The sequence below is a fragment of the Truncatella angustata genome (genome assembly GCF_020726525.1).
Source record: "Truncatella angustata strain MPI-SDFR-AT-0073 chromosome Unknown BKA67scaffold_2, whole genome shotgun sequence".
NCBI classification, from domain to species: Eukaryota; Fungi; Ascomycota; class Sordariomycetes; order Amphisphaeriales; family Sporocadaceae; genus Truncatella; species Truncatella angustata.
The window spans coordinates 4,358,856-4,372,270 of NW_025763382.1; the positions used below are offsets into that span (position 1 = coordinate 4,358,856).

At 48.4% G+C, this 13,415-nt stretch overlaps 5 protein-coding genes across 5 annotated transcripts; 3 read left to right on the plus strand and 2 right to left on the minus strand.

Moving 5' to 3' along the window:
- Positions 1-2,113: 2,113 nt before the first annotated feature.
- Positions 2,114-4,257, plus strand: BKA67DRAFT_513400 (autophagy-like protein 22; the record flags this gene model as incomplete). The annotated part of the gene is made up of 2 exons (XM_046097563.1): positions 2,114-2,414; positions 2,615-4,257. 2 exons carry the CDS (start codon positions 2,114-2,116, stop codon positions 4,255-4,257), a joined length of 1,944 nt encoding a protein of 647 aa, XP_045961762.1.
- A 195-nt stretch (positions 4,258-4,452) lies between these two features.
- On the minus strand, positions 4,453-5,282 carry BKA67DRAFT_555542 (uncharacterized protein). The gene is made up of 3 exons (XM_046102092.1): positions 5,066-5,282; positions 4,959-5,008; positions 4,453-4,834 (listed from the first exon to the last, which is right to left on the minus strand). Exons 2-3 carry the CDS (start codon positions 4,988-4,990, stop codon positions 4,603-4,605), a joined length of 264 nt encoding a protein of 87 aa, XP_045961763.1. The 5' UTR covers positions 4,991-5,008; positions 5,066-5,282; the 3' UTR covers positions 4,453-4,602.
- Positions 5,283-5,751: 469 nt separating this feature from the next.
- Positions 5,752-7,704, plus strand: BKA67DRAFT_191026 (uncharacterized protein). The gene is made up of 4 exons (XM_046095352.1): positions 5,752-6,333; positions 6,418-6,711; positions 6,780-6,910; positions 6,983-7,704. Exons 1-4 carry the CDS (start codon positions 5,967-5,969, stop codon positions 7,544-7,546), a joined length of 1,356 nt encoding a protein of 451 aa, XP_045961764.1. The 5' UTR covers positions 5,752-5,966; the 3' UTR covers positions 7,547-7,704.
- Positions 7,705-8,768: 1,064 nt separating this feature from the next.
- Positions 8,769-9,908, plus strand: BKA67DRAFT_532736 (uncharacterized protein; the record flags this gene model as incomplete). Its single annotated transcript, XM_046099577.1, has 2 exons — positions 8,769-9,106; positions 9,230-9,908. The coding sequence occupies 2 exons, from the start codon at positions 8,769-8,771 to the stop codon at positions 9,906-9,908; spliced, it is 1,017 nt and encodes a 338-aa protein (XP_045961765.1).
- Positions 9,909-11,521: 1,613 nt separating this feature from the next.
- On the minus strand, positions 11,522-12,988 carry BKA67DRAFT_532737 (uncharacterized protein; the record flags this gene model as incomplete). The annotated part of the gene is made up of 3 exons (XM_046099578.1): positions 11,522-11,750; positions 11,909-12,329; positions 12,382-12,988. The coding sequence occupies 3 exons, from the start codon at positions 12,986-12,988 to the stop codon at positions 11,522-11,524; spliced, it is 1,257 nt and encodes a 418-aa protein (XP_045961766.1).
- Positions 12,989-13,415: the final 427 nt, after the last annotated feature.

Consider the following 13,415-nt stretch of genomic DNA (forward strand, 5'->3'; position numbering starts at 1 on the left):
ACGGTTCTGGTCTGTGCATGTACCATAGTAGAGCTTGCCTTTGGCCTTGATGAGCTGGTCTATTGAGGTGGTAGATTGTCGTTCTGCCAGTTCCGTTGCAGGAGCTGCAAGAGCGGCAAGAGGGCTAAGGAGAAGCAGGAGCGTGGATTTCATTGTGCCAGATATGTTGGTTTCGAGGCTGATCTTGATGTTGATCGAAAGGAGAGCGATATCCTTGCACGAAAGACTCTGGCTCTTTATATAACCAAAACCTGGGGCCACGCGCGGTGCTACTGTTCAACGTCATAAGGCAATTCTTTAATTGCTTGTTCGCACCAAGTACAGAGTGATTCATCTCCTAGCATAATAGACATACCGCAAGTGCCTATCCTGGTCTCCAGCGGCCAATTTGGTTTGTCAATGCTTCTAAATTAGGCGATCTTCAGGGTTAATATAGATGATGCATCCAATGAGATAGTATATACACTATAGCAAACCTTACTTCCATAAGACATAACCACTAACACGAAGGCTAAGCTTGTAAGGTCTGGCTGCTTCTAAATAGCCTGAAGTTGTTCCCGGCTAGGGTTATTATAGTCGTTCCACATGACTCGCCATAGCTGAATATCTCGGTGTTCCCTCTCCGAACCTCTCCGAGCTTTGTCCCGGCTTGGCTCGCAGAGATTGCTGTTTTGGTATCTGGTAATGGTTAATTTGAGAAGATGTTTAGAGAAAATCGACAACCTATGGTCTTCAGCCCCAATCAGCAGGACGCGAGGGTGGTACCAGGTTCGGAAAACTTTCGTTGACCTCGACCATGTCGGGGTGGTTTCTTCCATCTTGATTCCAGGGTCTTGCTGGGTATTCATACCAGGGCGAGCGTGTTCTCGAGAGCAACAGTACTGTTGCATTGGCAGACGTTTATTTGGCTTGTTGCTCAACTAATGACATCAGACTCACCAGTGCCTCTATTGGCGCTGAAATCATACAAGGACAAACGTGCCAAGTAAGGATGGCCAGGTATTTTTGAGTTACTGGAATATACTTGCATCGATATTGATGACATGGTATTAGCCAGAACTAACACCCTGGAACTAGCGTACCTTGATGGAATTAGTGCTGTAGTACTATTTTGTGCAAAGGCAGTACTATACCATTTGTTGGAGACACTTGAGCATTTATTTAACTTGGAAGAAGAAAAAATAAGAAACAACAGCCAACTTTAAGCGCTCGAATCGTATGCCAAAGCCCTCCCTCGTACGAGCTTTGAGGTAGTAATGCAATGAAGGTACGAGTCCGCGACCCCACCAGCTCGACATGGGGGTGTCGATCCAACACTTCAATGTGACGACCATTGAACTGTTGTTACTGTAGTTGCTCAGAATTTCCGACAATATTTCAATGGTTGGGATATATCTTGGACTCGTGTCTCGAATTATCTATGAAATTTGGCCCAGCTACTGAACTTACAGTTGCTCGAGATGTGTGGTTTGGGCCGTGGGTCACCGAGCAGCCATGCAACCTGAACGCATCACCTGATATCTCATCGGCCACCCACTGGTATGACATAGGTGAAGGATTGAGCTTCGAAAACCCGAAGACTCGAATGATTAAGCTGATTCGGATGCCTTCTCGTGCTGGTTTATGTGCAGTTGTTACCTCGCCCATCCAATTTCTATTATGTTTCGTCATCTCAGGTGTGGTTCGGAGTCATAAGATCGTTGGAAAAGAGACTCAGGCTTCCCCAACAGCAACTACCGACCCATTTGGTGGAGCTCTCCCTTGCATGGATATTCAGTAGCGTTGCAATGGTTTGGACATCGTCCAGTGAACAAAACCCAGACAATATTCGAATTCGGGGGCACGTTGAATTTCTCGCTCCGGTGATCTTTGCGTTTGGAAGTGGTTGCAATAGGTTGATGCAAAGCAGGCCACACACTCACCGACCAAACGCAGCGTGGTGTATTGCTGCGATAAAGTTTTGAGTTGCAGCGCAGGGCTTAGGCACGGGTGAGATCTTGTAAGTTACTTGTACTCGTACTCGTACTACGTAGCACATGAGCACCTGCGCAAGCCTGGCATCAGTGCACGCAGGCGCCCAAGGACTCTAAAGACCCCAAAGAGCCCAAAGATTATGGTTCCCCGGAACGACGACCAGCTGAGGCGCCCGCCACAATCGCGCTTACTGTCTGTTCAATCATTTGCGTCCAAGCACTCACACTCCTCCGCCTTCGAAGCCGACGATGAATTCTCCTCCACCACGACGACAGATACTGGCACCGGCAGAATGAGCAGAAGAGCGTCTGACAGTGACGGAGAAGGTGGCCCGCCCGCTGGCGCTCGCTATCCGGGCGAAGACACGCGGCCCACAAGCACCAAGGAGCTTGCTGGATGGTATATGTACGCATTTGCGGCAGAGACATACGTAATATGCGGTAAGCTTGAACCTCGCCCAATCTGTGTGTATCGTATGTCGCTAATCTGACCCTCATGAAGCTATCTGTGAGTTATTTTTATCTAATCTGCTTGACATAGGTCTCGGTGCAGCTTGCAGTCAACGCCATTGCTGCGCGCGCCTCTACAATTAGCTTTAGCTCCCCGAAGCTGTACCACAACTAATGCGCATTCCGTGAAGCATCTTTTATACCGATCCTCCTCGAGAGTCTCGCGCGAGAAAATGGCGTCCTCCTTTCCGATCGAAAGACACCCTGCGGTGATAGCTCACAAAAACCCAAGGGCAACGATGGACAATGCATTGTGGAAATCCTGGGAATTGAGGTCAACACGGCGAGCTTCGCTATGTACACATTCTCCATCAGCGTCCTTTTGCAGGCGCTTCTGGTTGTCAGTATAAGCTGCGCTGCTGATCACGGCAATTATCGAAAGCGGTTGCTGTTGACTTTCGGATGGACGGGGGGCGTATGTGTCATGCTATACATATTCGTTACCAAGCAAGTCTACTTATTAGGGGCGATTATTGCCATCGTTTCAAACACGGCATTCGGGGCCTCTTTTGTTCTCCTAAACTCATTTCTACCACTGCTGGTTCGACACCACCCGAAAGTACTATACACTGAGGCCATCACTCATCACGAGGGCTCGCATAACGATGCTGGCTCTGTAGTGGAAACCGATCATCCGCTCAGTGGCGCTGCATCCATCCATTTGCCAGTGGATGATACTGCCTCAGTCCATCACGACTTGATCAGGGCATCGGCCAAGTCCGAGCTGACCTCAATCGAGCTTCAGCTTTCAACTGAGATTTCAGCCAAGGGTATAGGCATTGGTTATGGAGCTGCTTTGTTTGTTCAATGCGTCTCGATCATGATATTAGTGGCAATGGGAAGCTCAACATGGTCACAACGTGTTGTTCTTTTCTTCATCGGTTCATGGTGGACCATTTTCACCATTCCAGCAGCTATGTGGCTTCGCCCGCGACCAGGGCCGCCTCTGCCTGCTACAAAGACGAAAGGCAGATGGGCGTGGATATCGTACACGATCTATGCGTGGAAAAACTTATTCCGCACAATCGGGCTGGCTAGACACCTTATTGATATCGTACTTTTCTTGGCTGGATGGTTCCTGCTTTCGGATGCTATCGCTACGACGTCGTCGACTGCCATCCTCTTTGCTAAGACGACGCTTGGTATGAAGCCGTGGGCACTTGGGCTGATAAACGTCATCTCCACATCAACCGGCGTCATGGGTGCTTTTAGCTGGTCGTGGATTTCGAGAAGGTTGCAACTGCCGCCGCACAAGACAATTCTAGCCTGCATTGCGCTGTTCGAGGTGATCCCAATCTACGGTCTGCTGGGTTACCTGCCATTCGTGCAGAGATGGGGCGTTGTTGGCTTGCAACAACCGTGGGAGATGTATCCACTGGCTGCTGTGTACGGTTTCGTGTTGGGTGGTCTTAGCTCATACTGCAGATCGCTCTACGGCGAGCTCATTCCCGCGGGTTCGGAAGCAGCATTCTATGCTCTATATGCAATCACGGACAAGGGCTCTAGTGTGTTCGGGCCTGCCATAGTTGGTGCCATCATTGATGCCTCTGGGGAAATCCGCCCTGCTTTCTGGTTCCTTGCTGCCTTGGTTGGTCTGCCCGCACCCTTGATATATTTCGTAAATGTGGAGCGTGGGAAACAGGAAGGCGAGCTGCTGGCTGAAGTGATCGAAGGGTTCAAGAACCAGGAGGATATTCCAGCCGATCGAGCTCAAGTAGATGAAGAGCGAAGGGGAATGCTTGCAGAGTACAACCGAGTCGAGGATGACAGGTGAAGAGCCAGGATATAATATTATTCATCAAGTTGGAGGTCATAGGAGATGGGCGTTACCTATCTCGTTCATCGTTTGCTGCATAGCGAAGGCGTTGGCTAGGGAAGCGTATTTTCCCAGTCTTGGGTCGTGTACTCTCAGCAAAAATAATTATTACTATCTTGCGTGACTAGGAAATTTACTGAACATTGCTAGCAACTGATGCCACTTTTTAACCACAAACAATTGGCGTGTAGTCCTTGTGGATGCTCCTGTATAGGCACATGCAATCTTCAAGTGTGTAAGCGGTTTTCTCTTGCAAGACGATATCATCGGTTGTTGTGACCATCGTGTGTATCACTGTACAAGTCATGCCATCTTGAATTGTATCCCTCTCATTGTCCGGGAGAGGGAATAAATGTTCTCGCACATTTTATCCAAGGTGTATTCTTTCAAGCCGACGACTCTTAAGGCAAGCGAACACCCCACCGCCTTTCCCCTCTCTCTTATAACCCAAGAAGAAGAAAATTGGGCAAGAAATAAAAGAAAAACAAAACAAAAAGGTACAATCCAAGAAAAAAGTTCACTAACTTGGTGGTGCCTACGAATACGTTAGACTGCGGTATAACAATGGCTGCTTGTGTGCAGTCAGACTACTTATGTAGGGATGGTCTCCCAGCAGTAGCCCCCCACACACCACGCCTTCGGATTTGTAGGTACGCTACCTTGCAGGATAAGTTAGGTGGCTGGATGTCATGATATGATGGCGACTTTCCTGCAAGATGATTGTTAGACTTTGGGTGCCCGAGGATGGCCAAAGAGAGTTGCACACAACTTGGAAAGGGCTCGACAGATGAATCTGCACTGCACGAAAAGGTTCTCCGGCAACAGTGTCTCAAGTAAGAGGAACAAAATATCTATCTCAGGTATCATCAACTTCGATTGGGCCTCTCGGTCCGGGGGTATACTATATTATATGCACAAACAAACAAACAAATTGGCAGGCACTCAGTCCGCTGCATTTCCCCGCCGCCGATCGCGACATGGACATCCTCATGGCCATTTGCCCTGCGCCGATAGCGTAGCATAGAGCTAACAAGTGCTAGACTAATTCAAGTCAACGGCGTTTCGCTGAGGCTTCAAGCTTCAGCTGCCACCCTAACGCAAAGATCGAAGAAATCGAGCTTTGTCGTCGATTTCCAATCATTTGTGTCTGTCGCTTTCTCTCCAAAGGTGTCATGTGTAAATGTAGACATTTCGACCAACCTTTTGCTGTTCACGATACAATACAGTGAGATATAATTATGTCGCCTTCTTCTTCTTATTTCCTTTTATTTAATTGAAAAAAAAAGGAAAAAAAAAAAAAGAAAAAAGCCCTCTTATACAGCGACTGACCAGTTTTGTTGTCGCGCTGTACCATTCCAACTCTGGGCCCTAACACAGATACCAGTACAACATTATCTAAACGCACCACCAAGCAAACTGTTTTCCAGCTGGCCACAACAACAACACCAAGCAACGACCACGTCCAATTGCATAGCTCACATTCGGCGCGTGCTTCCTCCAAACTTCCACAACTGTCTTTTCCGTGTAGCGGCATCAAGAACTAGAATTAGAACGACGACCGCAACGACAACAACGGCGACAAGTGCGAACACAGGCACAGGCACAGGCACAGGCACAGGCACAACACGAGCACGAACCGCGAAGCGCGACCGCCACACTTGACCAACATGGCGGCGTCGCGCAAACGGGCCAGAATCGAGGCCGAGCGCGCCGGAGACGAAGTGCATGCCGAGTGCAAATATACAATTCAGCACCCAGATCCCAACTGGTGGGAAAAGCGGACGGACAAGACGACAAAGCCCCCCAAGAAGCAGAGGCGCAGTAAACCGAAGCGCAGCGAAAGCGCCTCAGAAGTGTCGGGCTCTGGCTACATACCAGAACACGACTCCAAGCTGCCCTTGCAGCTATCGCCTTTTACGCCAAATGGCAAGTTCTACTACGACCCGGAAAACATCATGGACCGCCATTACCAGGTCGTACATGAAGGGGGACAGAGAGACTGGGACAAACTGACTCGATACAACAGCTTCGTTCGTAGGTCGCTTCTCTTCTTCCTTTTCAAATCAGATACATGTTTAGCTGCGACTTCTGCTAACGTCGATGCTTCCTCCCCTCTAGTTCATGGCGTCAAGTACCTCTCCGACAATTACATCTTCGTAGCCAACAGTGCTAGCTTGGAACAGCCCAGACCACAAAATAACGACGAGCCGTCCAAGGTGAAAAGCAAATCCGACGAAGCTTGGGTCGCCCGCATTCTCGAGATTCGCGCATCAGATGAACATCATGTCTACGCAAGAGTATACTGGCTTTATTGGCCAGACGAGCTTCCGCCAAATTCCACATATCGAGACAAGGTTGTTTCCGGGAGGCAAGCGTATCATGGGCAACACGAGCTGATTGCTTCAAACCACAGTATGTTGCTCCCTATCTTCAAGCTTCCGTCTTTTTTTTTTCCCCCTCTTATTGACACTATAGCTTAGTGGATATCATCAACGTCGTCAGTGTGACAGCTCCCGCCACTGTAAACCAGTGGGACGAGCACGACGAGGAGCAGGTTCAACAGGCACTCTACTGGCGGCAGGCCTGGGATGTTCGGTCCATGGAACTCTCTGTAAGACACTACCACAATACACCGCAACATCCACCGTGACTCCCTGTGCTCTACTAACATGTAATCATGTAGTTGGTCGCGGAGCGATGTATCTGCAAGGAGCCAGAAAACCCGGACAAGACTTTGATTCGTTGCAGCAACCAGCAGTGTGGCACCTGGCTTCATGATGACTGTCTCATCCACCAGGCTCTATTGGAGACCTGGGAACGCCTTGGCTCTAATCAACCGCACATGTCCAGCTCAGTCAAGCAGGAGAGAGACAATGATGCGCTCGGACGGTTGCCTAGCCCAAGTGAGACGGACAATGCTCATGCTACACAGCCGTCTATCGCGGTTAAGCCGGAGGAGAACAACATCAGTTTGGCTGAAGTTGAAAGTGTCCCCAGCTCAAAAGTCGATCCTGAAGTCCAGGAAATCAAATTTGCTCCGAGAGCTTCTCAGTCCAAGATGGGGCGTTCGAAAAAGTCGACCACACGTCGTAAACCCTATATTGGGCACTTCGAGGCCGTCATAAAGAACGAATCAGGAAACCCTCCCATCATGGAGATCACAGATGTGCGCCGTGACGTACTTGGAGGTGAGAGTAAATGGAAAGAACCTGTCAATTGTCTCAAATGCCACGATCCCATCCGATAAGGCAGGGCTGTTGGCACAATTGAGGATGCAAAGGCATTTATAATTTCCATCTCCACAATTTTCATCGCAGACCAAATGGCCTGCGCATGCGTATGCTTAATCTTAGAGCCAGCCATGAGCTTGATTTATTGCAACTGCTACTCAGTTTTACTTGTTATTTTATTTCATTCAATGGCAAGCTCGGCGTTTGGGGGAGCGAATATCCAGGATACCCTCCAGCATTCAACGAAGAGGCGTCCCTCGTTCATAACCCAGTTCAGGGTCAGATGCTCATTTTCATTTAGTTAGCAGCAGTGAAGTACCTGAGGACATGAATTATATGATTACGGCAGCAGTTATAGTGTTGGTGGCAGACTCTGTGAACGACGCTTGCTCCTCTGTTGATAACGCACACTCTGGGACATACAAAGGAGTTTGTTTCAAGGGGCGGGGTGCAGATAATTGCCCGTTCTTTCGAAAATTGGGTACGTCAAAGACTGAGCTTGTACGTAGTACCCTGTCAGGGACAAGTCTCCTCTTGTACTCTCGTTATGATAATACTAAAGCTTGTTTCTAGCATCACTATTATACCGCAACTCAGAACCACTGTGGCTTGGCTGGTGATCATCAGTTTTGGAAAAATCTTCTCCCTTCACAGGGAGATGCATTAGTACGAATTTTCCGATTACCCTGTTACCTCTGTAAATGTATGCTTGCATGCCTTTGGGCACTCTTCCTAAAACAACAACCCCCCTTTAGAGGTTGCCACCGATGCCAGAGTTGGTCTACATTGGAAGGTGTGTACTGAAGGTGTATGTGTCGGTGAATCCCACAACAATTTCGTTGCAAGGACTACCTGAGCAAGACGCAGTCAATTCCCTACCAAGAATCAAGGCTCATATCTTGCTCCTTATCTTCATTACTGACTGAAAAACGTGGAAAAGCCTTCCCCGGCTAGGGGTCAGCCAAATGCGAAAGTGTCCCAAGACATGAAGAAACCACGGCTTTCCATAACCTCAATTATTTAATAATTAACTTTATCCGAAAGTTCATGGTTGCGCTGGTTTTACAAATCATAGCTCAGCCACTTACCAATAAATGCGGATGACTTCTAGGACCATGTAGTATGCCTTTTCGCCGTCGTCAGACTTCTCTTCATGACACTTACAATTTGCGACGCAACATACAAAATTACCGCTGACTGAAGACTGTATGACTCTTCTTATATGGATCTTGCAACATGATGGCCCCTACTCAGAATCTCGCTTTCGGAATCCGAGAATTGAAATACCCTGAGGAGACGAAAACACCATACGGTTACGTTCCTCACTTCGGAATCAATGTCACGTTTCTCGTCGTTTACTGCATTCTGACCCTCTATGCTCTCGTCAGTTGCTACATGTGTTTGGAAGTCAAGCACAAACGATGGCTCCTGCGCAGCGTACTAGTCACGATAGCATTGTGCATCGAGCTCGGAGGCTACTTGGAGCGCGTCAGGGGTGCAGACAACCCGAAATCGTACCGCGACTTTTTAATTCAGCTCACGTTGCTAAACTCAGCACCCGCATTCATCATGGCTGCGTAAGTCGGCTCTTCCTTTCCTTCCATAGCCTCAGTGTCTACTTACCAAATTGACCTACTGATACCACCGGCCCGCCACAGCATATCCGCTTCGATGGTACAATACGTGAAGACTATAAACAGGCACCGACCTGTCCACAGAATTGGTCCCTACCTCTGCTATGCCTTCGGAATCCTCGATATTGCCGCGGCCGCATTCGTCGTCTTCGGCAGCCCGTCCGCGTTCCACAACATCTCGCCGGGCGACTCCGTGGACAAGGTGCACGACAACACCCACACCTTCCTGCACCTCATCCTCGCCGCCATGATCGCCCAGATCGTGACCGTCAGCATCTTCCTGGCTCTCCTGGCCCTGGTGCTCTGGCACTGCGCCCGTTCCGGCATACCCCTCCCCAAGGACTTTATCCTTCCAATGGTCGGCGCCGCCGTGCTGATCATGGCCCGCGCGGTCGCCAAGATCGCCGAGGGGGGCATAGATGCCGATGAGTGGCTGTTCCTGGGGCTCGACTCACTTGTCATGGTCGCGGCGAGCGCGCTTCTGGTCGCCGCCCATCCGATCTTGAGCTGGCCACCGGTTTTGGGAGGCGAGGATCCAGAGGATCCGGAATATACAGACGGTGATGATGATGAGGAGGAGGAGGAACAACGCCCCTCGCGGCAGCAACGGGGCCTAAGGCGAAGGGCCGAGAACCTCTCGCTTCCTCTAAATTCGAGGAAGGGCAACACGATTACGTGGGCAGATGGTGAAGATGGCGGGGAGACTGTCAACGATGGTGGCTCCTCTCATATCGTGGGAAGGTAAATACACCAGGGGCTAGTTTACTTGACTAATATGGCGCTTTGCATGCGTCGATGGGAGAACTGTGATCGCACTAGTACATAGTAAATAAATCTCACATTCAAGCTTGTTTAGGCCTCCATGTTGGAAAAATGATACACACTGCATCGCTGGCAGACCTACAGATATGCGGCCAACAAAAGACAACAGTATTTTACTGGAATCTTTCTGTCACGTAGTTTGATCCTTGGATGGTCTCATTCCGAGAATTCAAATAGCCTGTTTGTTGTTTACGCAACGAATGTGGACATGTTCAAGGCACAACTACCACAAGGGCGGAATAGTTGTTTCTCTCTCTTTTTCCAGAACTCACGACGTGGAGATTCTGTATCTGCTACAACACTCATTGCCTTTCTTCGGCACGGAGGTTTTGTGTCCTATGTCGTTTCTTTGGACAACGGAATTGAATGGGTCTGAGACAACCCTGGAATCTTTGATAGAGTAGATGGACAATATTATTCAATTTGTAAATTTTAGGTGAAATTGAATGATGATTCGGAAGCATAAATGATCTTTAGAAATTCTCCGCGAGGCTGCTGCGTGCTTACCTATCCCCAGGAAGTCGATTTCCGGGCCTTGCCTGGCATTATGACAGATTGGGAAAAGAAAGTGCTTCGTGTTGTCAAACAAAACTCTGACATATTATCTCCAACAGGACCCGTCACGGTTTGAGAAATAAAGCTTATAGGTGAGGATGTGACTAGCACGATCGTGAAAGTCACAAAGAAGTTCAACGATATGCGCCAGCCCAGGCGCCTAGTGCTGAATGGAGCCTACGACGAGGAGGAGCTTGCAAAGATGCCTATCGACACGAGGAGGATGAGGGTGAGTGCGTCCAACAGACAACGCTGCTAAGATCTGCTGATCGCTGTGATATAAACAATGCATTAACAGAAACAAACTCATACTTATAAGTATTGGCTTCACTGATGTGTTGCGTAGATTCAGCTTTCCTGTCTTCTTTTCCTGATATTAGTTATTTCTTTGGTTCGGCCGTATCTACTATTGAATGCCTTTCATACACCTTGAGCTACAAAATAAAGCCCGACCGCGCTAGCTGAAAATACGTCTGATGTAATCACTCACTGTAATATTCCGCCAGCAAATCCACTTTGAGAGGTAAGGTCCGGGCAAACCAATATTCTTAAGCGCTCTAATTATAAATATGAGACAAATTCTTGAATAGCTGTAGTTTCTGTTCCAATAAAACAGGCAATCTGGGTGTTTCGAAAATTCATTTAGTGTCTTCACAAATTAGCTTCGCTCTAGATTTCCCAGTTCCTGCTCTCTGATTAGAGTTCTTTGTCTCCGTCTATAAAATTGCCATTGACTCGCGAGTGGGACCGGGACCGATACGTTCACTTGCATTCACTAACATGTATGTATCGCAGACCTTGCTCAGGTAAGTCATGCTTCGCTCTATCCACAGTCATGTATGAGAACCGTGGGGTGGGCTTGTACCATTCAAGAAATGAAACACACACGTCAAGCTTCCTGATTGGTATTGTTTCGCGTAACTCTATATTGGTCACTGAAGGATACTTTTTATGATCATCTATATTAGGTCTACCATACACTTACGAGGGTATCTTCTTTTCTTGCTCTATCTTCTTCTCTTTTTCCTCCCCAAATGGAAGGTAATTCGTATAGCCATTCTCTCTAATACCGTCCCAAGAACCGTAGAACCTGCTCCGATCATATTCGGTCAGAGGCTGGCCTTTAAGTATCCTTTCCGGCAGATCCGGGTTACTTGTAAACCACTTCGCAAACACAACACCATCCCAACCCTTTTCTGAGGCTTCTCCACTACATTATTTAGGGTCAGTTATTGTTTCTTTAGATTGGACCAAGGGGTCTTTGAGAGTATCATGAAACAGTTACCGAGAGATAATTGTTTCTAATAGGTAATTTCGGCTTTGTGGACTTGCTTGAAACAGTGGGAAATAAATTCGGGATCTTCTTACGCGTTCTTGTCATCCCAGCCACCACATGAAAACACTGGGATGGACTTGTTCGCTAGGATCTTCCGGAAAGGCTCATTTGAAACTTCCGGGAGACTCCAGGACTGGTAAAAGCCATCCTTCTCATTCTCGGAGCCGATGCGGTCAAAACGTGGCTCAATGAAATGCACATAGGATAGCTTCTTGTCTCCTTGATAAGTGTCAGCAAGCTGTCGGCATAGGTACGACCATGTCTCAACACGCTCTATGCCTCGTGTGTGTTGATAGAGGCCAGTCGGCTCCAAACGAATGCCGATGTTGGAGGCACCAATGGCGTCTGCTAAAGCCGTGATAAGCTCCAGTACAAACTTGCTACGCCTCTCCGGAGACCCGCCATATTCGTCGGTGCGCGTGTTGATATTGGAATGAAGAAATTGGTCAAGCACTGTTTTACCATTAGTTTGAGTGTTTATTCACGTTTCACGTGGCTGTCTCACGATTACCGTTACCGCCATTGATCTCAACACCATCAAAGCCAATGTCGATAGCTAACTTGGCGGCAGCAACAAAATCGTCAATTGTTTTCCTGATCTGGTCCTGGCTCATAGCAATGGGCGGATGATCTCGGTATGCAATCTTCTCTTTTGTGAAAGGAGTCCGGAACGGAAACTTTTCATCATCATCCCACGCAATGGATGAGGAACTAAATGGTCCGGCCCCGGAGAATTGCGGAACAGTTGCCCGTCCTGCGTGCCAGAGTTGAGCATAGATGTATCCGCCCTTCGCATGTACTGCCTCGACAACCTTTCTCCAACCAGGGACTTGCGATTTATCGAACAACCCAGGGACATTCGGCATGCCACTTGCTTCGATCGAAGGAGGGATACCCTCCGTGATCAAAAGGCCACCGGAGGATGCCCGTTGCCCATAGTATAGAGCGACAAGATCGTCCGGAAGCCATGTCCGGTTTGGATGTTCGGAGGTGCCATCTGCAAGCGGCACACCCCTATTTCGAGTCATCGGTGCCATGATGACTCTGTGTTTAAGCTCAATACGCCCGTTGGCGATTTTAAGCGAAGTGAATAGTTTCTCTGTGCTGGCCATTGTGTGCGTACTTCACGTTCTTCTTAAAAGATGCAATTCAAATGGATTATTGTAAACCAGACTCTTTTGAAGCAGCATATCTTCATTATCATAACATCGAGGGTACCGACCAAGCAACACTCGCAGGCTCCGACGGCACCATACTGAAGATGGTATCGCAATATCCGGTCGAAATCGCATCATCCGATCCGATAGCGGGGGGCCCACAACAAACGATAATCTGTCTCAGCAATGTCAGTAAGACCTGTGGGTGGCTGCCGAAGCCTTGGAAAATGGCCTTTTTTCCCCTTCTTTTCTTCTTCTTCATAAATATGTGTCATTGCAAGTATCAGGATGGATGAAATGAGCTTCAATAGCCGGTATAGGCTCACGTGCACACAAAATAAAACGCTTTGTGACATGTGTTTCGAATCCAGACTCGTATATG